The sequence below is a fragment of the Heterodontus francisci genome, chromosome 17 (assembly GCF_036365525.1).
Source record: "Heterodontus francisci isolate sHetFra1 chromosome 17, sHetFra1.hap1, whole genome shotgun sequence".
NCBI lineage: Eukaryota > Metazoa > Chordata > Chondrichthyes > Heterodontiformes > Heterodontidae > Heterodontus > Heterodontus francisci.
The window spans coordinates 13,971,372-13,997,752 of NC_090387.1; the positions used below are offsets into that span (position 1 = coordinate 13,971,372).

The 26,381-nt window shown below is 42.8% G+C and overlaps 1 protein-coding gene across 3 annotated transcripts in view; it reads left to right on the plus strand.

Moving 5' to 3' along the window:
* Nucleotides 1-334: 334 nt before the first annotated feature.
* Nucleotides 335-26,381, plus strand: part of LOC137378723 (hypoxanthine-guanine phosphoribosyltransferase-like) — an 86,814-nt gene continuing 60,767 nt past the window's right edge. Inside the window, exon 1 of one of the 3 annotated variants that reach the window (XM_068049081.1) lies at nt 335-576. In XM_068049081.1, coding sequence (XP_067905182.1) covers nt 559-576 — 18 coding nt within the window. In that variant the 5' untranslated portion in view covers nt 335-558. The remainder of the gene's footprint in view (nt 577-26,381) is intronic. The other 2 variants (XM_068049082.1, XM_068049083.1) reach the window with 2 other exon arrangements.

Consider the following 26,381-nt stretch of genomic DNA (forward strand, 5'->3'; position numbering starts at 1 on the left):
CCATCCAAGTCACACACCATCCTGTCTTGGAACTATATCTCCATTCCTTCACTGTCACTGGGTCAAAATCCTGGAATTCCCTTCCTAACAGCACTGTGGGTGTACCTACCCCCCATGGACTGCAGCAGTTGAAATTGGCAGCTCACTCCTACCTTCTCAAGGGCAATTAGGGATGGGCAATAAATGCTGGCCTCGAGAGTAATGCCGACATCCCATGAATGAATAGAAAAAAGGTAGCGAGGGGGCGGAGACTCGGCCAGGTGCGCGGTGACGTTCGGAGGCACCTGCCAAGAGGGGAGCAAGTGGGCGCGCGGGGAGGGGGGAACCCGGCGCGGCTGGCGTTGCCAGGGAGACGGCGACAGTGATTGACAGGTGTCCGCGGTGACGTCAGCCGGTATCCCCGCTCCCCGGCTGGCTGCAGCCGCAGTGACAGCGCTGAGCCGTTCAGCTGCTGCCCTTTTCCCTGCAGGTCAGTACGGACAGTCTCCAGCTGACGCTGCTACAATTCATCAGCCATTCAAAATCCTGGTCGGCGCTGTCGATCAGCATAGGTTTGCAATGGCTTCGGGACTGCTGGTGAGCACTTATCGCTTTGAATATGTGCATTTCATTTTATTTAGCCTTGTTTCTGTATCTATCGGTGCATTTGCTTCGGGTGGGCTGGCATTCAACAGGCATTCGGACAGCATTCACTGCTTACAGTGCCATTGCGGGTCGTTGCTAACCGCTGTGACTGGTGCAGTTGATTTTGCAATTTGCAGATATTACGTTGTGATTTTTGACTCAGCGGTCTATTTGAAGTGCACTTGATTGAAATTTCTTCTGACTCGCATTTGCCAAATGGCCTTAACTTTGAGTAACGTTTCTGACATTCATTGTGAACAATTTATTGCACACCTGATTCATTCCCACAGATTGCAGGAAACTGAATATGTATTGTGAGCAAATCATCATTTTTGAATTCTTACATTTTCAGCATATGTTAAAATTGGAAAGCTCCTTCGGTTCCCTCTCCCTCCCAGTTTTGTCATTTTCGGTGGAAAATCCAACACTGAAGGCCTAGGGCATTTGTTTCAACAGCTATCTGCCCCTTGAGGTCAGTGCTATCCCAGAATTTCATGATGTAGTGAGGTTGTTTGACCTTATTGTATTGCCGTCTGCAGGACTACATTTGGTAAATTGCCTCTTGTGCCCTGAATGATTTGGGGCAATACAGCGAAAGTTGCCTCACTAACTAATGTTTCAGACATGTACCTGCATTTAAAGATCATTGGTAACGTCTGAAGGCATTCAGTTTAAGATAGTCAAAGGATTCATTTGAGCAGATAGAAAGCATCTATTTCTGTGGGTGGAGAATCTAGAACCAGGGGACATAATCTCAAAATTAGAGCTAGCCACTTTGAAGGGAAGTCAAGAAGTGCTTTTACGCACGAAGGGTAGGAGAGATCTAATTTTCTTCCCCAAAAGGCTGTGGATGCTGGGAGACAATTGGAGCTTACAAGACTGAGTTCAGGAGATCTGGAATAAAGGCAGGGAAACAGATTCGCGATCAGTCATGTTTGACTTGAATGAGGAAGCAGGCTCGGAATGGAATGGCCTACTCCTGTTCCTATAAACAGATCAACTGGCAGCAGTATTGTGCTTTATTGAATGGTTTCTTTTTCCTCGGTCACTTTGCATTGTCCACCTTTTCTTATTTGCTTAAATGTCCAGTTGGCACAGAGGATAGGACTGTGAGCATTATGTTCTATTAAAAAAAAATATTCCGCTGTAGCAAAATGAGATCCTGTGATTATAATTCATTTTGTCATGTCTTGTTTTGCATGCTTTTTTTATAGTTTTTATTTAAATATATTTTGTTGCACTGCTTATAGTGAGGAGTCTTAATATCGAGGTGATAAATGTTAGTATTACGATTCAAGCCTCTTCCAGATAGTTTTTCTTTTTCCTCACTTCGAGTGCCAAATTTCACATCCACGGGCAAATCTTTTGCTCTCTATGAATCAAAACAAGATTGCGTGTACCAAGGTATCTGAGTGAATAATGGGAACATAGGAATAGGAGTAGATCATTTAGCCCCTTGAGCCTGTTCCACCATTAAGTGGCTGATCTGTAACCTAACTCCATATACCCGGCTTTACCCCATATCCTTTTGATACCTTTGGTTAAGACAAATCTATCAATCTCTGTTTTAAAATTAACAATTGATCCTGCATCAATTGCCATTAGCAGAAGAGGATTCCAAACTTCTATCACACTTTGCATGAAGAAGTGTTTCCTAATTTTGCTCCTTTTAAAAAAAAAAAGCCTCTTTTACTCAGATATATTGGAAATAATGTGGGCTATCCTGGTAATTCCTGATGTCTGTTGAAAATTCTAGAAAAGATCACATTGTCAGAAAATACTTATGTCTCGAGAGAGATACAGCACTGAAACAGGCCCTTCAACCCACTGAGTCTGTGCTGACCCATTTATACTAATCCTACATTAATGTCATATTCCCTACCACATCCCCACCTTCCCTCAATTCTCCTACCACCTACCTATACTAGGGGCCATTTACAATGGCCAACCTATCAACTGCAAGTCTTTGGCTGTGGGAGGAAACCGGAGAACCCGGCGGAAACCCATACGGTCAGAGGGAGAAATTACAAACTTTGCACAGGCGGTACCCAGAACTGAACCCGGGTCGCTGGAGCTGTGAGGCTGCGGTGCTAACCACTGCGCCATTGTGTGTGTGTTTTATCAAGGTAATATGAACAGAAACACAGTAGATTGTGAACATTAAATATTGTTCATCAGTAATTTAAAGTTGCTTCTGATCTTTAAAAGATCTGAATTTCTCACTATTTTGTCAAGTGCGAGAGCTCATAGATTTCTTTGTCACTAAGATTGATGTTATGCTCCAGAAAGCCAGTTGGTGAAGGATAGTACTGGAGCCAATCTTTACTCAGTCTAACATTTATTTTCAGCATGAAACATTACAAGTATATGCCTCATAAATCAACCACCTGCAAATAATTAAACACAATTGATATATAGTTATCAGATTCCATTCTTTCTCTTTAAAGAAAACTTGAAAGTTAATATGCACAAACAAAATTTCAAAACAAGTCAAAAATTTTCATATTCTGTACAAAGCTTTATGTTATGAGATGACCCTCCTCTAGGACCCCCTAACAGTTTCGTCATACACACGTTTATTTTTCTAAAACAGTTGATGACTTGCATCAACCCATTTAATTTTAGAGTTTTCCTTTCTCTCCAGCATTTGTTTCAAGCCAGCAAGGTCAATCCGTAAGCTTTTCTCATTCACTTTTTGTAGAATGTACATTATTCCGCAATGAACAATTATCTATATAATATTCAATGGATATACTATCTTCAGAATGCCCCTTTTATAGAATCTTTCTTAAAATATTTGACAAATAGAATCCCATATCCATTGCCTCAATGAGAGCCAGTGTTTCGGAGGCTAAAGTACTGTAACAACTTTTTATTTTCTTAGCTTTCCAAACTAAAGGACAACATTTCCCATTTTTACCCATCAGAAATATTAAGAAACCAGCTGCACTCAAATGCCCAAAAGGAAGATTAGCATGTGAAATATCACTACAAATAACTAGTTTCATATTCTTTAGGTCACCTAAGGATGAGAACTTAAGTATGCATTTTTCCAGATTTAATTTTTGCATTGTTTTCCTTTAAACATTCTCAATTTTAGGGTGTTTCATCATTGTTCTTAACTCCAACAAATCAAAACTAGCGTCTGGTCTAGTCTGAGTGCACAACCAGTTCAACTGACCAATGAATCTTCACAATTTCTCTGTCTCTTCTTTAGATTTAACATCATCTTTCTGTGATGACTTAGCATGATTAACTGGGAGGGGAATAACACTTTCCAAATAGGATTGTTGATTTAAAGTTATTCCAGGTCTACTCTGCTTAATATGTAAACCAATATATTTAAAAGCCTCAGAAGCCTGACTCTCAATCTTAAGTTCTACTCTAATCTTACTAAGAACACATTTCTCAAAGTCCGCAGCACCACCTTGTAAGAATGCATCACGAAGATGCCAGAAAGTTTCCCTTTATGATACCAATAAAACATTGTGTGATCTGCATTTAGTTGAACACAACTTATTTTCAGCAAAACCGATCTCACCAAAACATACCACACCCTGGAAGCGTCATTCGGGCTGTAGAGGCATGTGTTTAGTTTTCATAGTTTCCCTTCTGCATTTGCTGCCTCTTTGGGCAGTTTCAGAAACACTTCTCTCTGAAAAGTATCGCTCTGCAAAAATGCAGCTTTTATGTAAAGTGATCTACACCCCCATAAATATGTGGCCATAAGACCTAAAAAGATTTTCAAGATTACTTTTCCAGCTGTGGGAGAGTCCACTCTAACATCTGTATCACCCTGTTGCTCTTCAAAACCCCTAGTAGCCAATCTTGCTTTAGCTTTATAAGTCCCATCTACAAGGACCTTTTCAGTACAATCCATCTATGTGACAAAGCTGGCTGCCCCATACCTGGTATCTCAGAATAAATGCCAAACTCTCTCCAACTATCTAATTCCTTTCATTTTACCCCTCATACTAATTTATTCTCAGGTTTATTGGCAGCCACCTAAACTTCATGGTCATGTGGACTTCTGTGTCTGGCTCTGTTCCGAGACTGTTCTGTAGTCTTCATTTCATTGTGTAATCTATTCAAACAAGGCCTTTACTTGCACCTTGATGTCTGTCTGCTACTCCTACTGTGAGATCCCCCTCTTGCACTGTCGGTTACTCTTTTTCCATTACATGATTGTTTACTGACACAAGAGTCACTATTAGAACTTGCGCTGCGATTTTTTTTTTTTACTCTCCACTCTTTCAGTCCATTCTGCCAGTCCATGGACCTCTCTTCTTGGCCATCATCCTGAACATTCAACCTATATTTAAACTTGCCAGTAGCTTTTTCTGCATGCCCCACAATTGTCACATCCCTCCATTCATTAGACCCCTTTGGAATATATGTCACCTGAGTACCCACTCTGGGCAATTAGCCTTTGGATGCGATAGCTCTGTCCTGTGCATCATGATCACTCACATTGCCACTATTCCTTGATTGACTGTATTCTGTTCCTCAGGACTATCACCACAAAATGTATGAACAACTGAGGTACAAGGTGCCTTCTTTACTTCTACCAGCTGCTCACAGTCTGAGATTTTGTAATCAGTCATGAGGAATGAGCCTCAACAATTTGATAACTACTGTCTTAGTTACAACCTATTACCAGGGCCATCCATTCCCTACGACCCTCTATCTTATATTATACATTTAAGGGGTAATTTCAGAATAAGTATATTCCTACTATGAAGAAAAGTTCTAAGGGGAGGACCCACCATCTGTGGTTAACCAAAGAAGTTAAGAAAAGCATCAAACTTAAGGAAAAAGCATATAATTGCACAAAGATGAGTGGCAGGTCAGATGATTGGTCAGAATATAAAGAACGGCAGAGAATGACTAAAAGGTTAATCAGGCGAAAGAAATTAGAGTATGAGAGGGAGCTGGATGGAAATGTAAAAACAGATAGCAAGAGTTTCTGCAGGTATTTAAAAAGGAAAAGAGTAAGTAAAGTGAGTGTTGGTTGGTCCTCTAGAGAGTGAGAATGGGGAGTTAATAGTAGATAATAAGGAAATGGCAGATGAAATGAACAAATATTTTGCTTCTGTCTTCACTACAAAGGATACAAAAAACATTCCGGTAATAGCTGTAAATCAGGAGGTGAAAGGAAGAGAGGAACTTGGTGAAATTACCAAGAGGCAGAAAATGGGTAACTATAAGCCAGTTAGCTTGACGTCTGTCATGGGGCAGGTGTTAGAATCGATCGTTAAGGAGGTTATAGCTAGGCATTTAGAAAAACTCAAGGTAATCGGGAATAGTCAGCATGGTTTTATGAAAGGGAAATCATGGTTAACCAAATTATTCAAGCTCTTTGAAGGAGTATCATGCGCTGTAGATAAAGGGGAGCCCATTGACCTACTGTACTTGGATTTCCAGAAGGCATTTGACAAGGTGTCACATAAAAGGTTATTGCACAAAGTAGGAGCTCATGGTGAAGGGGGTAACATATTAGCATGGATAGAAGATTGGCTGACTGGCAGAAAACAGAGAGTCTGCATAAATGGATCTTTTTCTGAGTGGCAGGATGTGACGAGTGGAGTCCCACAGGGTTCTGTGCTGGGGCCTCAACTTTTTACAATTTATATCAATGACTTAGATGAGGGGAGCGATGGCCTGGTAGCTAAATTTGCAGATGACACAGAGATAGGTAGAAAAGTATGTTGTGAAGAGGACACAAAGAGGTTGCAGACCGATATAGTTATGTTGAGTGAGTGGGCAAAAGTCTGGCAGATGGAGTATAATGTAGGAAAATGTGAAGTTGTTCACTTTGGCAGGAAGAATACAAAAGCAGTGTTACGACCAGGTGAGAAAGAGGTCTAGGATTCCCTTTCAGCCTTCACCTGGTCTTGCTGTAACAGGGTTTAATTTTAAACGGACGGTGTTCTGAACTCCCCCTTGGTTTATCCTTGTTCACCGTTTTCCAATTATAAGGCAAAGAAACCAACACAAACAGGCTTTCTTGGGTTTAAAGAAGAAAAGTTGAAATTTAATGAACTTAAACTCTAATTCAGTTAGCGCCTACAGATACACGCTGCGCCCCACGCTGGCATGCACACGCGATACACGCATGCAAATAGAGACAGAAAAAAGCAGAAGAAAAATAAAGTGGAAAGGTTTTGAGGCAGTATCTGAAGAATTGTTACAGTTCTTCGAGCTCACCGTAGTGTCCCTGATTGTAGGTAGATCTTGCTTTCTGTTGGGCCCCAGTATTATTTTTAAACATTATTTGCTGTAGGAGACTTTTCTCTTTTGGGGTTCATGTGTCTTCAGTGGATTCAGAGGCTTGTGAGAAAGAGATGGGAACAGACAGGTGAGAGATCTTCTCAGTCCAGGAGCAAACTGCTTTCAAAAACTGTTTGTACAAATTCAAAAAACTCAGGTTGCCCAGCAGGTTAGTCATGTGACTAGCTGGTTTGGCCACGTCCGTTTGTGTATTCGGCCATCTTGGCAGTCAACCTGGAATGCGAGCTCCCCCACCTTCAATGTCTGGTGATCAAAAGTCCATTGTGGGTTGAATGTGTCAGGGAACGGGTGCATTGTCCTTCCAAACACTGTCTGTTAATGTGCAAATGTCTTTCCAGCCACGGCTGATCTGTTTAACAAGTCCTTTCTTCACTCCAGTAACAGTTTCAAATCAATGTTCATGACAAAATTCATGTGCCTCATTCTTGGCAGGTGGGGGCCTAGCATGACACAAAGTATTACTTAAACAGAGAACGACTGAAGAATTAGGGCGGCACAGTGGCACAGTGGTTTGCACCGCAGCCTCACAGCTCCAGGGACCCGGGTTCAATTCTGGATACTGCCTGTGTGGAGTTTGCAAGTTCTCCCTGTGTCTGCGTGGGTTTCCTCCGGGTGCTCCGGTTTCCTCCCACATGCCAAAAGACTTTCAGGTTGATAGGTAAATTGGCTATTATAAATTGCCCCTAGTGTAGGTAGGTGGTAGGGAAATATAGGGACAGGTGGGGATGTGGTAGGAATATGGAATTAGTGTAGGATTAGTATAAATGGGTGGTTGATGGTCGGCACAGACTCGGTGGGCCGAAGGGCCTGTTTCAGTGCTGTATCTCTAAAACAAAACAAAAACAAATTCTGGGGTGCAGGGGGATCTCGGTGTTCTAGTGCATGAGTCACAAAAAGTTAGTATGCAGGTACAGCAAGTAATAAAGTAGACTAATGGAATGCTATCCTTTATTAGGAGAGGAATTGAAAATCAAAGTAAGGTTGTTATGCTTCAGTTATACAGGGCATTAGTGAGTCCACATCTCGAATACTGTGTGCTGTTTTGTTCTCCTTATTTAAAGAAGGATGTAAATGCATTGGAGGCGGTTCAGAGGAGGTTTACTAGATTGATACCTGAAATGAGCGGGTTGTCTTATGAGGAAAGGTTGGACAGACTGGGCTTGCTTTCACTGGAGTTTAGAAGAGTGAGGGAGGACTTGATTGAAGTATATAAGATCCTGAACGGTCTTGACAAGATGGATGTGGAAAGGAAGTTTCCTCTTGTGTGTGAGTCCAGAACTAGGGGACACTGTTTTTAAAACTAGGGGTCACCTTTTAGGACAGAGATGAGGAGAAATCTTTTGTCTGAGGGTGTGCGGCTTTGGAACTCGCTGCCACAGAAGGTGGTGGAGGCGGGTCATTGAATATTTTTAAGGCAGAGGTAGATTGATTCCCTTGCCTAACAAGAATCTAAAGTTATCAGGGGTAGATGGGAGTGTGGAATTCGAAACACAAACATTATTGAGGGGCCGAATGGCCTACTTGTGCCCCTAATTCATATGTTTGGAAACCAAATCTCCTGGATTAAATTCTTTCACAGATTGTTTTGTATGATGCCTCAGAGCTGTCTGAATTTCCTCAAAGGACTCCGCCTTGATGAAAGCCGATCTCCTTGCATGTAAAGCATTCAAATGTGCAAAAAAAATTGAACTGATTGTTCCTTTAAAGAGCAGGAGGATTATTGCACAGCACAGAATGCAATTTTGGATTTCGTCCATAGACTGATTGCAGGAACCAATGCCAGGGCAGTTGTCATTTTGCAGTCTGGTTCATCAGCCAAGATTTTATGCAGCATTTCATTGATTACTGCATGATTCCTTTCACAGAGGCCATGGCTGAAAGGACTTTCAGCTGCAGTATTCATGACTATAATGTTCATGTTTTCACACATGTCTCTGAACTCAACGTTGGCAAATTCCCATCCATTATCAGTCAGAAACTTTGCTTGTGCCCCAAGTCTGGTCCCTATTATCATAAGAGGAAATGGGTGAGGTGCTAAATGAGTACTTTGCATCCGTAATCACCAAGGAGAAGGACTTGGGGGATGATGAGCCGAGGGAAGGGAGTGCAGATAGTCTCAGTCATCTCATTATCAAAAAGGAGGAGGTGTTGGATGTCTTGCAAGGCATTAAGGTAGATAAGTCCCCAGGGCCTGATGGGATCTACCCTGGAATACTGAGAGAGGCAAGGGAAGAAATTGCTGGGGCCTTGACAGAAATCTTTGCATCCTCATTGGCTACAGGTGAGGTCCCAGAGAACTGGAGAATAGCCAATGTTGTTCCTTTGTTTAAGAAGGGTGGTAAGGATAATCCAGGAAATTATAGGCCGGTGAGCCTTACGTCAGTGGTAGGGAAACTATTAGAGAGGATTCTTCGGGACAGGATTTACTCCCATCTGGAAACAAACGAACTTATTAGCGAGAGACAGCATGGTTTTGTGAAGGGGAGGTCGTGTCTTATTAATTTGATTGAGTTTTTTGAGGAAGTGACAAAGATGATTGATGAGGGAAGGGCGGTGGATGTTGTCTATATGGACTTCAGTAAACCCTTTGACAAGGTCCCGCATGGCAGACTGGTGCAAAAGGTGAAGTCACACGGGATCAGAGGTGAGCTGGCAAGATGGATACAGAACTGGCTCAGTCACAGAAGACAGAGGGTAACAGTGGATGGGTGTTTTTCTGAATGGAGGGATGTGACTAGTGGTGTTCCGCAGGGATCAGTGCTGTTTGTGGTATATATCAATGATTTGGAGGAAAATGTAGCTGGTCTGATTAGTAAGTTTGTGGACGACAAAAAGGTTGGTGGAGTTGCGGATAATGATGAGGATTGTCAGAGGATACAGCAGGATCTAGATCGGTTGGAGACTTGGGCGGAGAAATGGCAGATGGAGTTTAATCCGGACAAATGTGAGGTAATGCATTTTGGAAGGTCTAATACAGGTGGGAGGTATACAGTAAATGGCAGAACCCTTAGGAGTATTGAGAGGCAGAGAGATCTGGGCGTACAGGTCCACAGGTCACTAAAAGTGGCAACACAGGTGGATAAGGTAGTCAAGAAGGCATACGGCATGCTTGCCTTCATCGGTCGGGGCATAGAGTATAAAAATTGGCAAGTCATGTTGCAGCTGTACAGAACCTTAGTTAGGCCACACTTAGAATATTGCGTGCAATTCTGGTCGCCACACGACCAGAAGGACGTGGAGGCTTTGGAGAGGGTACAGAAGAGGTTTACCAGGATGTTGCCTGGTCTGGAGGGCATTAGCTATGAGGAGAGGTTGGAAAAACTCGGATTGTTTTCACTGGAACGACTGAGGTGGAGGGGTGACATGATAGAGGCTTACAAAGTTATGAGCGGCATGGACAGAGTGGGTAGTCAGAAGCTTTTTCCCAGGGTGGAAGAGTCAGTTACTAGGGGACATAGGTTTAAGGTGCGAGGGGATGTGCGAGACAAGTTTTTTTACACTGAGGGTGGTGAGTGCCTGGAACTTGCTGCCAGGGGAGGTGGTGGAAGCAGATACGATAGTGACGTTTAAGAAACATCTTGACAAATATATGAATAGGAAGGGAATAGAGGGATATGGGCCCCGAAAGTGCAGAAGGTGTTAGTTTAGGCAGGCATCAAGATCGGCGCAGGCTTGGAGGGCTGAATTACCTGTTCCTGTGCTGTACTGTTCTTTAAGAGGTCAGTGTGCCTTTAAGACTGCGAAAAAAAGGACTTTCTGTGAACAGTGACTCAATGTTGACTTGGTATTTGAAGCGCAGGCTGTAAAACTCATATTCAAGCAACAGAAAGATTTACGATTGTCTTGTGTCAGACAAACCCCCACCTGCCAAGACTGAGGCACGCATTATTTTGCCCCATGAACAGAAACTTAAATTTGCAAGCCCTGACTGGAAGGACATTTGCATAATACCAGACAATATTGAAACAATGGGGGCCCCAGCAGTTGCTTCCCAATACACAGAAGTGGTCAGACCAGTTTTAGTCACATGGGTGGCGCAGTGGTTAGCACCGCAGCCTCACAGCTCCAGCGACCCAGGTTCGGTTCTGGGTACTGCCTGTGCGGGGTTTGCAAGTTCTCCCTGTGACCGTGTGGGTTTCCCTCGGGCGCCCTGGTTTCCTCCCACAGCCAAAGACTTGCAGGTTGATAGGTAAATTGGCCATTGTAAATTGCCCCTAGTGTAGGTAGGTGGTAGGAGAATGGTGGGAATGTGGTAGGGAATATAGGATTAATGTATGATTAGTATAAATAGGTGGTTGTTGGTCGGCACAGACTCAGTGGGCTGAAGGGCCTGATTCAGTGCTGTATCTCTCTATGACTCTATAACTATGGCCGTTGCAGAGAATTTGCACTTCCCACCAAGGATTTTTGAAGAGACTAGCCTGCTGGGCAACTTGGGAGTTTTTTAAAAAATTTGAACTCCCAACAAAGGGGATTTGAGTCAGAATGCCGTGTGCTCCTGGAACTGAAGGAAGAATGTCTGCCTGCTCATCTCAAGGAACTAAAACCACACATGAAACTCAAAGAGAAAGGTTTGCTACGTGACCAAAGTTTTAAGAAGATTATTGGGCTCCAATAAAACACAAGAATGTAACTTCAATCAAGGACTACAGCGAGTTCAAGAAACAGTAACAAGTTATTGCCTCAAACTGTTCTATTTATCTTTTCTTCTCTTTTCTGTCCCTATTTTGCATGTTTATATCATGTGTGCATGCTAGCGTGAGCACGTCATATATCCGTAGGCGTGAACCATATTAGGGTTTAAGTTTAAGGTTTAGTAAATTTCATCTTTCTGCTTTAAAGCAAAAAAAAACCAGTTTGTGCTCATTTATTTGCTTTATAATTGGAAAGTTGTGAACAAGGAGTCACAAAGGGGGAGCTCAAAACACAGTATTTAAAATTCCCTCTGAGTATTTTGAAAGGGCTGCTCCTCAAGTTCTGGCTGCACTTCAGTCCCACGCTCCTGATCTTTGGGCACCCGGTGCGGAGGGGCGTGGGCTGGGAGGAGATTCTCCTTGTCGGTCGGCTCCTGGGCCTGGCCAAGGTGGCAATTCACAGGTCCAGGTTGCGGGCCGTCGGGGGGTCCGTCCTCCCTGATTGTCTGCCCCTCTTCCATGGTTACGTTCGCGCCCGGGTTCCCTGGAAAAGGAGCATGCGGTGTCCGCTGGTACGCTTGAGACCTTCCGCGACCGGTGGGCACCGCAGGGACTGGAGTGCATCGTCAACGCAGAGAATGGCATTTTAATTTGAGTTTTTTGTTTATTTTTAATAGTTATTTTAAAAATATGTGTATAAAGGGGGCCTGAGGAATAAAGACCCCCTTGACATAAAAGGGGCCTGGGGTATAAAGGCCACCTTATAAAAACAAAAGTGTTTAAAATTAAACCCTGTTACAATAAGACCAGGTAACGACAGCAAGAGACCCCTAGACACATTGCTCACCTGGTCATAACACTTGTGATTTCACTGTTGAAAGCTTTAAGTTTCAGTTCTGCAATTTGAAAGAGACCAGGGAGCTGTGAGCAGCTAAAAACCAGTTACTGTTGGAGACCTGGGTTTGCAGACCAGAAAAAGAACTCTCCCAGAAAGGAATGCTTGTATCTCTTGTTACAAAAGGATTCTTACATTTGAGTTGAAGCTGTGCTCTGCCTGGAGAGAGAAAAAAGATGTCTGGAGAGAAGACCCAGAGAAAGAGGAGTTGCTGCTCTCTTTGGAGAAAGTCTCCTTTGCTGAGAGGAAGCCTAAATTGTTGAAGGTAGAAAAATTTCTATTGTCTCCAGTCTCTGGAAAATCTGCATCAAGAGTGAGTCCTATTGCCTTTTATGTTTTTGGGAGATCTTGAAATCTCAAGAAAATTTCTACTGTTAAGACTGCTACTTTAAAATTTAAGCAGACCTGTTGCTACAACATTTTGCTGAAAGATCTGTATGACATCTGCTGCAGAGGAATTGCCTTGAACGCCTACCCATTAATCTCACCTGGAGAGACATCGAGTGGCATCTGACTATTCGACTTTGGGACACCTCACCAATCTGGAAATATCCTACCAGACTGTGACAATTAATTATTTTATTATTCCTAAGAAACCCTTACAACTTAAAACAACCTTTTAAAACTGGTTACACTTGGTTTATTAATAAATAGTTAATTTTGTTGTTTAAAGAAACCTGGTTTGTCGTGCTTTATTCTGGGGGATAAATAAAGTGTTTAATTTGGCTAATTTCTGGTAGGTGGGAAACTTTACTAATATGCTGTAACCTGTGGAGTAGCGGGGCTGAATTAAGAGTGCATTCCTCCCGCCTTGGTCGTAATGCTATCCATTTCTTCATGATTTTGTCTACAATCACTTTTGTCCTTACTGTGTATTGTAGAAAGATTAAATCTATAAAATGTAGAATGAAAATATTTCTGGCTTTGTCCCTTCGCTTTAGATCCAAGGCAACTACGTTGTTAAAGTTGCATGCCTATGGAAGGCTTACAATATGGCATGGTGTCGTCCTCCGATGCTTTTTACAGATTTCACGCTTCTCACTAATCTCTTCTGTTAGCCTTGTATATTCTTCATCAACCACACCTGCATCTTTTAGCAGAGTTTTTAATCTTTGACAAGTAGGGTGAGCAAATAGCATAAGTTTAAGAGACTGCTTTTTTCTGAGATTCTTATTACCTGATATCATTAATATTTGCCTCACACTCTGAGAAACATCAGGTTTTGACATCAATATTGTCCTGATTAGGTAAACTACAGATCCCCAAACAATTGCCTTATCATGCTTCATGTCAAGTTTCATATGTGGTGTTTTCTTAGAAAGTTTACTCAACAGCAAACATAGAAAATAGGAGCAGGAGTAGGCCATTTGGCCCTTAGAGCTTGCTCCGCCATTCATTATGTTCATGGCTGATCAGTCAACTCAGTGGCCTGTTCCAGCTTCCGCCCCATACCCTTTGATCCCTTTAGACCCAAGAGCTGTATCTAACTGCTTTTTGAAAACATACAATGTTTTTGGCCTCTACTGCTTTCTGTGATAGCAAATTCCACAGGCTCACAACTCTCTGGGTGAAGAAATTTCTCCTCATCTCAGTCCTGAAAGGTTTACCCCGTATTGGACTATGACCCCTGGTTCTGGACTCCCCCACCATCGGGAACATTCTTCCTGCATCTACCCTGTCAAGTCCTGTTAGAATTTTATACGTTTCTTTGAGATACCCCTCTCACTCTTCTGAATTCTAGCGAATATAATCCTAACTGATTCAATCTCTCCTCATATATCAGTCCTGCCATCCTGGGAATCAGTTTGGTAAACCTTCGCTGCACTCCCTCTATAGCAAGAACATCCTTCCTCAGATAAGGAGACCAAAACTGCACACAATATTCCAGGTGTGGCCTCACCAAGCCTTGTATAATTGCAGCAAGACATCCCTGCTCCTGTACTCGAATCCTCTCGCTATGAAGGCCAACATATCATTTGCCTTTTTTACCACCTGTTGCACCTGCATGCTTACCTTCAGCGACTGGTGTACGAGAACACCCAGGTCTCGCTGCATATTCCCCTCTCTCAGTTTATAGCCATTCAGATAATCTGCCTTCCTGTTTTTGCTACCAAAGTGGATAACCTCACATTATACTGCATCTGCCATGCATTTGCCCACTCACTCAACTTGTCCAAATCACCCTGAAGCCTCTCTGCATCCTCCTCACAACTCACCCTTCCACCCAGCTTTGTGTTATCTGCAAATTTGGAGATATTACATTTAGTTTCCTCATCTAAATCATTAATATATATTGTGAATAGCTGGGGTTCTCGCACCGATCCCTGCGGTATCCCACTAGTCACTGCCTGTCATTCGGAAAAAGACCCATTTATCCCTACACTTTGCTTCCTGTCTGCCAACCAATTTTCTATCCATCGCAATACACTACCCCCAATCACATGTGCTTTAATTTTACACGCTAATCTCTTATGTGGGACTTTGTCGAAAGCCTTCTGAAAGTCCAAATAAACCACATCCACTGGCTGTCCCTCATCAACTCTACTAGTTACATCCTCGAAGAATTCTAATAGATTTGTCAAGCCTGATTTCCCTTTTGTAAATCCATGCTGACTCTGTCCGATTCTACCATTGTTCTCCAAGTGCTCTGCTATAAAATCTTTGAGCAAAGGTGTCTCACTAGAGACTATATCAGTACAGATGATAAAGTTGCTCACTCCAGCTATTTTATGTGGAATTCAAGCTCTCGTTACTGACATCGATGTGTTGTCATTGCCAAACCTAAAGTAGCACTTTTATATTCCTTAACCTTGTGTTGATTCTTGCTTTCTTATGTTCTACTGAGTGAATTTAGATAACATTTTAACCAATGTGTTCCACATACTATGGAAGTGCAAGCAATATCTAGAACAACATCGTTGAACGAGTCCGCAACTAACAGAATTTGTCACAAGAATCAAACTCCTCGTGATTAGTACAATTTGTTCAGATTTATCATTATTTTCCGGCTTCTGCCTCGGAATTCTCTGAGTCATGTCATTTCGAGGACCCTGCCTCTCCACTTTGGGCAGTTTGTTGCATAATGATACTTTTGAGTCGCACCTGAACATAACATAAGAAATAGGAGCAGGAGTGGACCATATGACCCTTCAAGCCTGCTATGCCATTCAATATGATAATGGCTGATCTTGAGCTTCATCTCCACTTTCCCATCCACACCCCATATCCCTTGATTCCGTGAGAGACCAATAATCTGTCCATCTCAGCCTTAAATATATTCATTAATGGTGCATCCATGACCCTCTGGGGTAGAGAATTCCAAAGTTTCACAGCCCTTTGAGTGAAGAAATTTCTCCTTATCTCAGTCCTAAATGATCGACTCCTTATCCTGAAACTGCGCTCCCTTATTCTTGATTCCGTAGTCAGGGGAAACAACGTCTCGGTGTCTATCCTGTCCAGCCCCTTCATAATCTTGAATGTTTCAATGAGATCACTTGTCATTTTTCTAAACTCCAGAAATATAGACCCAATTTACTCAGCATCTCATCATAGGACAACCCTCTCATCCCAGGGACCAATCTAGTGAACCTTTGCTGTACTGCCTCCAATGCAAGCATATTCTTCTTAAATACGGAAACCAAAATTGCACACCGTATTCCAGATGTGGTCTCTCCTAAGCCATGTACAATTGTAGCAAGATTTCTTTATTCTTGTACTCTAATCCCCTTGCAATATAGGCCAACATGCCATTTTCTTTCCTAATTGCTTGCTATACCTGTATGCTAACTTTCTGTGCTCCTTGTACTAGTACACCCAAGTCTCCCTGAATGTCAACATTTACAAGTTTCACACCTTTTTAAAAAATATTCTGCTTTCCTATTCTTATGACCAAAGTAAATAACCTCAAACTTGCTCACATTATACTCCATCTGCCACCTTGTTGCCCATTCACTTAACCTGTCTATATCTCTTTGCAGCCTCTCTGTGTCCTGCTCACAACTTGCATTCCCACCTAGCTTTGTATTGTCAGAAAACTAAGATATATTACTCTCTCTCTTTGTCTAAGTCATTCATATAGATTGTAAATAGCTGAGGCCCCAGCACTGATTCTTGTGGCACTCCACTAGTCACAACTTGCCAACTTGAAAATGCCCCATTTATCCCTACTCTCTGCTTCCTGTCAATTAGCCAATCCTCTATCCATGCTAATATATTATCCCCAACTCCATGAGCCCTTATTTTGTGTATTTACCTTTTGTGTGGCACCTGATTGAATGCCTTTTGGAAATCCAAGTATACTACATCTACTGGTTCCCCTTTAGCTACCCTACTAGTTACATCCTCAAAAAACTAATAAATTTATCAAATCGCATTTCCCTTTCATAAAACCATATTAAGTTGTTCTAATCATACTGTGCTTTTCTAAGTGCATTGTTAAGACTTCCTTATGTTACGACCAGGTGAGCAATGTCTAGGGGTCTTTTGCTGTCTTTACCTGGTCTTATTGTAACAGGGTTTTATTTTTTAAACACATTGTGTTTTGAGCGCCCCTTTGTGTGAATCCTTGTTCACAGTTCCCAATTATCAGCCAAATAACTGAGCACAAACAGGCTTTCTTTGGTTTAAAGCAGAAAGAGGAAATTTATTAAAACCTTAAAACAGATATACGGCGCACTCCTGCTAGCATGCACATGCGATATAAATGTGCAGATAGGAATAGAAAAGAACAGAAGAAAAGATAAGTAGAGCAGTTTGAGGCAATATCTTGTTATTGTTTCTCGAGCTTGCTGTAGTCCTTGATTTGAAGATATGGTCTTGCGGTTCATTGGGGCCCAGTATTAGTCTTAAACCTTTGTTCACGTAGGAAACCTTTCTCTCTTTTCGTTTCACAAGTTTTCACAAGATTCAGTTCCATGGGAAGAGATGAAGGCAGGCAGAAGAGACCTTCTCAGTCCCTGAGCACACGGCGCTCTCTGGCAATTCCTTTGTTGGGAGTTCAAATTCAAAAACAGTCTCTTCACACGCTTGGTTGGAGGTTCAAATTTCTCTGTCACAGCCAGTTAGCCACATGACTCAAACTGTGTATTGGAGACGCAACTGCTGGATTCCCTTTGTCTCAACATTGTCTGTTGCCATGGAAATGTCTTTCCGGTCAATGCTTGCAGTTTTAAGTTTTAATGTTCTTGTGGCGAAATAATGTGTGCCTCAGTCTTGGCAGGTGGGGTTTGCCTGACACTTAATAGATTCCAGCACTTTCCCAATGATTGATGTCAGGCTAACTGGCCTATAGTTCCGTTTTTTTTTTTTTCTTTCTGTCCTTTCTTGAATAGTGGTGCTACATTTACTGACTTCCAATCTGCTGGGACTGTTCCAGAATATAAGGAATTTTGGTAAATTATAACCAGTGCATCCGCTATTTCTTTTCGAATCCTAGGATGTAGGTCATCAAGTCCGGGGATTTGTTGGATTTGAGTCCCTTGAGTTTCTCCAGTAATGTTTCTCTGCTGATATTAATTACCTTAATTCCTCATTTGTATTAGCCCCTAGGTTCCCCTCTGTTACTGGTATGCAACTTGTGTCTTCTATTGTGAAGCCGGACACAAAATATTTGTTCAATGTGTCTCACTCACACAAAGAGCAATCATGAACTACAAAAAAAGAACTGATGGATTAACCTCCCAAAATGGACACACTTTAGGTACAAGACAAAATAGAGTAAGTGGTCATGCGACGTCCCTTGTACTGCAAATATACATAGTCACGACAGAAGTCTGAACCCATCATGATGTCTGGACCAGCCCAGAAGAAAGCTTTAGATATATTAATGGCTACCTTTTCAATCAGTTGGAGTAACAATGACCTTTTCAGTCATAGAGTCTCCAGATTGAAACTCAGGATAATAGTTGTGACCAAACACCACTTTACCGAGATGAGCAACATTCAAACACCATTGTCTAACAATGGCCAGACCTTCAGAGACATTGTATGAAAAGAGCAGGGGAGGGCAACTTTGGTCATCTGACAGAAACTAAGCCTGATTAGTTTTTTTTTTAAAGAAGACATTTTCTGTGCAGAAAACAGCAGAGACAGAAATCCAGCAGCCAGGAGACTGAGAGAGCGATCTATGCCAGCCAAGAAAGTTGAATATCATCTTTTAAAAACTACCTCGTGGCAGAAATGAAGAGGTGACCTTTGAGAACTCCCCATCTAAGAGATTGAAACAGGATCTTCACCATCAGACTGCAACTGAGATTTAACCAAACAAGACTGCAGCAAAACATTTGTCCACTTGAAACTCTCCGATGCTTAACTCTAAGTAACAGGGAGGAAAGGAAAAACAGACCTGCATCGCTTAAATTTTTCCTCCCGGGGGAAACAAACAAGGTTTTCACAATGAATTGTTCTTCAAAACACCAAACCTAAATGCGTGCTATCTTTTAATCTCTATCTTTTCGTGTATGTGTTTGCGCACTCGTGCTGTATACGTGAAGTTGCAAATTTTCAGGTTTGTATAATAAACATTTATCTTTCTTCAAACCTACAAGAAAACCTGTCATTTGTCTGTTTATTGACCATTAAAACACTCAAAGGTTAAAACACAAGTCTAATTTTAAAAAAAACACTCTGTGGTCAGTTGAGAGGTGAAATAGGAGAACTATCCTTATCTTCCGTACCTGTTAGTAACACATATATCTGCCATTTCCTCATTCCCCATGATAATCTTTCCTGTCTCTGCTTCTAAGGGACCAACATTTACTTTAGCTACTCTCTTCCTTTTTATATACTTGCAAAAGCTCTTACAAGCTGTTTTTATATTTCTGGATAGTTTGCTCTCCTCATGTTCTGTTTTTCCCCTTTTTATCAACTTTTTAATGACCCTTTGGTTTCTAAAGCATTCCAAATCCTCAGACTTGCTGCTATTCCTTGCAACAGTAGAAGCCTCTCCTTTTAATCTAATACCATCCTTAACTTCCTTAGTAAACCACAGATGGATCTTTCTCGCTGAGGTTTTGGTTTTCAATTGAATTTATTTTTGTTGAACATTTTGAATTGTTTCTTTAAATGTTTCCTGCTGTTTATTTACCACCATACCTTTTAGTCTATTTACCCAATCAACCTTCACCAGCTCTCCCCTCATACCGACATAATTGGCACTTAGTAACTGTTGTTTGGGCATTCCTGGGATTCATTCGCCTATTATTGCTTTTCCAATTTTGTCTTCTGTTGTAATTGCCAAATCTGCTTGTGATGCTTTCATCCTCATTCTACCTGTCTGTAACTCAACCACTGGACCATTTCAACATCCAGCAATCATTGAGTCCTCTATTCATTGTGTCACCGCGGAATGTCCCATTTGTTCCACAAAGGTTGCAAGAAATGATTCTTTCCCCAGGAACTTCTCAAGGCAGCAGACATCTGATCCAACAGGGAGTCTGTCTCCGAGAACCAAACACCAGTTAGAACCAGGAGCCGGTCCATATGTAACATCTTGGCAAAATCCAGCACTGAAGCAGTGGTCTCTAAATTTAATTTCTGCAATCTTTTATACAGTCTTTAAAGTCCATGATCTATTCCTTCATGAATAACAACCTGTTTTCCAAAATCTATCAAAGTCTGACCATGCCGCATCAGCATTTAACAGATCACCTTGCTTGCAAATTTTATCCAAGAGCTCGAATAGAAGATCCAAACCTTTCTCACTATCCAACTGACATGCATCCAATTTAAAAAAAAAAAAATGTATTTTGTGATTCGTTTCATGGGATGTGGGCGTCGCTGGTCAGGCCTGCATTTATTGCCCATCCCTAATTACCCATGAGAAGGTGGTGGTGAGCTGCCTTCTTGAACCGCTGCAGTCCATGTGGGGTAGGTACACCCACAGTGCTGTTAAGAAGGGAATTCCAGGATTTTGACCCAGCGACTGTGAAGGAATAGCGATATAGTTCCAAGTCAGGATGGTGTGTGGTGTGACCAAGCTTTGGATCGTCTGCGCTAATCTTTCCTTATGTGGCTCAGTGTTAAAGTGCCTTGGGATGTTTTACGACATTAAACACACTTTAAATATTTAAATATAAGTAAATTTAAATTTTAAATTTTTTTTTTAAATTAAGTCGTTGTTGAAGTAATGCTCAATTTCTTTCACCCATGATGGAGTTTAAAACTAGGGGCTATGAATATAAAGATGGTCGCTGATAAATGGACTGCATCCTGGGTTACTGAGAGAAGCAAGGGTAGAATTTATGGAGGCTCTGGCCACAATCTTCCAGTCCTCCTCAGATAAAGGGGTGGTGCCAGAGGATGGGAGGATAGCAAATGTTACACCTCTGTTTTAAAAAAAGGGGAGAGGGATAAATCTGGCAATTGCTAGTGCTCTTCGGGGGGGTTTAAACTAATTCAGCAGGGGAATGGGAACCTAAATTGTAGTTCCAGTGTACAGGATGTTGAGAGTAGTGAGGTCAGTGATAAGGTGACAAGGACGCAAGAGGGAACTGGCAAGCAAGAACTTGGTTTCAAGTGTGTCTACTTCAACGCCATGAGCATCCGGAATAAGGTGGGTGAGCTTGCAGCATGGGGTGGTACCTGGGATCTCGATGTAGTGGCCATTTCGGAGACATGGGTAGAGCAGGGGCAGGAATGGATGTTGCAGGTTCCGGGATTTGGATGTTTCAGTAAGAACAGAGAAGATGGTAAAAGAGGAGGGGGTGTGGCATTGTTAATCAAGGAGAGTATTACAGCAGCAGAAAGGACGTTTGAGGACTCGTCTACTGAGGTAGTATGGGCCGAGGTTAGAAACAGGAGAGGAGAGGTCACCCTGTTGGGAGTCTTCTATAGACCTCCGAATAGTTCCAAAGATGTAGAGGAAAGGATAGCGAAGATGATTCTCGACAGGGGCGAGAGTAACAGGGTAGTAGTTATGGAGGACTTCAACTTTCCAAATATTGACTGGAAATACTAGAGTTCGAGTACTTTAGATGGGTCAGTTTTTGTCCACTGTGTGCAGGAGGGTTTTCTGACACAGTATGTAGACAGGCCAACCAGGGGCGATGCCACATTGGATTTGGTACTGGGTAATGAACCCGGCCAAGTGTTAGATTTAGAAGTTGGTGAGCACTTTGGTGATAGTGATCACAATTTGGTTAGGTTTACCTTAGCGATGGGCAGGGACAGGTATATACTGCAGGGCAAGAATTATAGCTGGGGGAAAGGAAATTATGATGCGATTAGGCAAGATTTAGGATGCGTAGGATGGGGAAGGAAACTGCAGGGGATGGGCATAATCGAAATGTGGAGCTTATTCAAGGAGCAGCTACTGCATGTCCTTGATAAGTATGTACCTGTCAGGCAGGGAGGAAGTTGTCGAGCGAGGGAGCCGTGGTTTACTAAAGGAGTTGAAGCGCTTGTCAAAAGGAAGAAGAAGGCTTATGTTAGGATGAGACGTGACGGCTCAGTTAGGGCGCTTGAGAGTTACAAGCGAGCCAGGAAGGATCTAAAGGGAGAGATAATAAGAGCAAGGAGAGGACACGAGAAGTCATTGGCGGATAGGATCAAGGAAAACCCTAAGGCTTTCTATAGGTATATCAGGAATAAAAGAATGACTAGAGTTAGATTAGGGCCAATCAACGATAGTAGTGGGAAGTTGTGTGTGGAATCAGAGGAGATAGGGGAAGCGTTAAATGAATATTTTTCGTCAGTATTTACAGTAGAGAAAGAAAATGTTGTCGAGGAGAATACTGAGATTCAGACTACTAGGCTAGATGGGATTGAGGTTCACAAGGAGGAGGTGTTAGCAATTTTGGAAAGTGTGAAAATAGATAAGTCCCCTGGGCCAGATGGGATTTATCCTAGGATTCTCTGGGAAGCCAGGGAGGAGATTGCAGAGCCTTTGTCCTTGATCTTTATGTCGTCATTGTCGACAGGAATAGTGCCTGAAGACTGGAGGATAACAAATGTTGTCCCCTTGTTCAAGAAGGGGAGTAGAGATAGTCCTGGTAATTATAGACCTGTGAGCCTTACTTTGGTTGTGGGTAAAATGTTGGAAAAGGTTATAAGAGACAGGATTTATAATCATCTTGAAAAGAATAAGTTCATTAGCGATAGTCAGCACGGTTTTGTGAAGGGTAGGTCGTGCCTCACAAACCTTATTGAGTTTTTCGAGAAGGTGACCAAACAGGTGGATGAGGGTAAAGCAGTGGATGTGGTGTATATGGATTTCAGTAAAGCGTTTGATAAGGTTCCCCATGGTAGGCTATTGCAGAAAATACGGAAGTATGGGGTTGAAGGTGATTTAGAGCTTTGGATCAGAAATTGGCTAGCTGAAAGAAGACAGAGGGTGGTGGTTGATGGCAAATGTTCATCCTGGAGTTTAGTTACCAGTGGTGTACCGCAAGGATCTGTTTTGGGGCCACTGCTGTTTGTCATTTTTATAAATGACCTGGAAGAGGGTGTAGAAGGGTGGGTTAGTAAATTTGCGGATGACACGAAGGTCGGTGGAGTTGTGGATAGTGCCGAAGGATGTTGTAGGGTACAGAGGGACATAGATAGGCTGCAGAGCTGGGCTGAGAGATGGCAAATGGAGTTTAATGTGGAAAAGTGTGAGGTGATTCACTTTGGAAGGAGTAACAGGAATGCAGAGTACTGGGCTAATGGGAAGATTCTTGGTAGTGTAGATGAACAGAGAGATCTTGGTGTCCAGGTACATAAATCCCTGAAAGTTGCTACCCAGGTTAATAGGGCTGTTAAGAAGGCATATGTTGTGTTAGCTTTTATTAGTAGGGGGATCGAGTTTCGGAGCCACGAGGTCATGCTGCAGCTGTACAAAACTCTGGTGAGACCGCACCTGGAGTATTGCGTGCAGTTCTGGTCACCGCATTATAGGAAGGATGTGGAAGCTTTGGAAAGGGTGCAGAGGAGATTTACTAGGATGTTGCCTGGTATGGAGGGAAGGTCTTACGAGGAAAGGCTGAGGGACTTGAGGTTGTTTTCGTTGGAGAGAAGGAGGAGGAGAGGTGACTTAACAGAGACATATAAGATAATCAGAGGGTTAGATAGGGTGGATAGTGAGAGTCTTTTTCCTCGGATGGTGATGGCAAACACGAGGGGACATAGCTTTAAGTTGAGGGGTGATAGATGTAGGACAGATGTTAGAGGTAGTTTCTTTACTCAGAGAGTAGTAGGGGCGTGGAATGCCCTGCCTGCAACAGTAGTAGACTCGCCAACTTTAAGGGCATTTAAGTGGTCATTGGATAAACATATGGATGAAAATGGAATAGTGTAGGTCAGATGGTTTCACAGGTCGGCGCAACATCGAAGGCCGAAGGGCCTGTACTGCGCTGTAATGTTCTAATTTAAAAAAAAATCTAATTTACGGGCCAGTCAGCCTAATGTCGGGAGTAGGGAAACTGAGACACTAGTCCAGGACTAAAATTAATTACCATTTGGAAAAGTATAGGCTAATAAATGAATGTTCGCATGCATTTGTTAAAGGTAAATTGTGTTTGACTAACTTGGCTGAGTTCTTTGAAATAATGGAAAGGTTTTGATGAGGGTGGTGTGGTTGATCTGCATATGGACTTTCAAAAGTTCATATACAAAAGATGTTGGAAGCACCACAAACTAGACTTGTTAGCGACACCATGAAGCCCATGGGATTAAAAGAACATTTGACAGGATTGAATACAAAATTTAGCTAAGGGACAGAAAACGGAGAGTAGTGGTGAACTGTTGTTTCAGACTGGAGGGAAGTATACAGTGGTGGTCACAAGGATTGATATTCGAGCCTGTGCTCTTTTTGATGTATATTAATGGCCTGGTATACAGGGCAAAAATTCAAAGTTTTGCGTCATCTGCAAACTCGCAATGTAGTAAACAATACGGAGGATCGTAACAGACTTCAGAAGGATGCAGACTGACCGGTGAAATGGGCAGACACAAGTGAGATGAAATTTAGCAGAGAAGTGTGAAGTGATGCATTTTGGCAGGAAGAATGAGGAGAGGCAATATAAACTAAATGGTACAATTTTAAACTGGATGCAGGAACAGAAATACCTGGGGATGTATTGTATGCAAATAAGGTGGCAGGATAAATTGAGAAGGCTGTTGCAAAAGCATTTGGGATTCTTGCCTTTATAAAGAGAGGAATCGAGTATAAAAGCAAGGAAGTTATTAACGTCTATAAAACACTGGTTAGGCCTCAGTTGGAGTATTGTGTTCAATTCTGGGGACACCACTTGAGGAAGAATATTAAGGCCTTGGATAGGATACAAAAGTGATTTACTAAAATGGTACCGGGGATGAGGGACTTCATTTACGTGGATAGACTGGAGAACCTGGGGAACTTTCCCTGGAGGAAAGAAGATTAAGCGAAGTTGTTCAAAACCATGAGGGGTTTTGATAGTTTCTCCTTACTTACTCTGTTTCCAGTGGCAAAATGTCGGTGAATTCCTGCTGGTACTGGCGCCCAGGCATGCGCCATGGAGAGGTCACTCCATAGTCGCCTTACAGTGACCGAAACAACATGGAAGGCAGCAGTTACGGGTTATAAGTCCAGCTCAATTGGCGTAGAGATTGGGCGCCACTGTCAGTGGGAGAGGTCATCGCACTTCACTGGACAGCGACTGCCCGCCTCAAACCGGACAGCCCCCGGTCAATAAGGTTCTGTCCCGCCACAGTCCACCTGCTTCAATGGGTGCTTGGAGCTCAGGGTCATTGCCCGAAAAGCGGACTGCAACACCGCACCAAACAGCACGAAAAAAGGAAAGAAGGTACCAGCCCTTCATTTTGCAAGCTGGAACGTCAGAACTATGTGTCCTGAAGAACCAAGACAGCATGGAGTGGGCTTCACCATCAGAAACTCTTTGCTCAGCATGATAGAGCCACCTTCAAATGGCTCAGAACGCATACTGTCCATCCGACTGCTCACTGCCTCTGGTCCAGTACACCTACTCAGCATCTGTGCTCCAACACACTGCTCCCCACCTGAAGATAAAGACCAGTTCTACGAGGAACTCCATAATATCATTAGTAGCATCCCCAATACCAAACATCTGTTCCTGCTGGGGGACTTTAACGCCAGGGTTGGGGCCGACCATGACTCATGGCCCTCCTGCCTTGGGCGCTATGGCATTGGAAGGATGAATGAGAATGGACAGAGACTGCTTGAGTTGTGTACTTATCATAATCTCTGCATCACCAACTCGTTCTTTCACACTAAACCCTGTCACCAGGTTTCTTGGAGGCACCCTAGATCACGTCATTGGCACCAGCTGGACCTCATCGTCACAAGGCGAGCCTCCTTAAACTGTGTTCAAATCACACGCAGCTTCCACAGTGCGGACTGCGACACCGACCACTCCCTGGTGTGCAGCAAGGTTAGACTCAAACCAAAGAAGCTGCATCACTCCAAGCAGAAGGGCCACCCGCGCATCAACACGAGCAGAATTTCTTATCCACAGCTGTTAAAAAAAAAAAATTTCTAAATTCACTTGAAAAAGCCCTTCAAAACACTCCCACAGGGGATGCAGAGACCAAGTGGGCCCACATCAGAGACGCCATCTGAGTCAGCCATGACCACCTATGGCAAACGTGTGAAGCGGAAAGCAGACTGGTTTCAATCTCATTTTGAAGAGCTGGAACCTGTCATAGCCGCTAAGCGCACTGCACTGCTGAACTGCAAAAAAGCCCCCAGCGAGTTAACTTTCGTAGCACTTAAACCAGCCAGAAGCGCTGCGCAAATGACTACTGGCAACACCTATGCAGTCATATTCAGCCGGCCTCAGACACCAGAAACATCAGAGGAATGTATGATGGCATTAAGAGAGCTTTTGGGCCAACCATCAAGAAGATCGCCCCCCTCAAATCTAAATCAGGGGACACAATCACTGACCAACGCAAGCAGATGGACCGCTGGGTTGAGCACTACCTAGAACTGTACTCCAGGG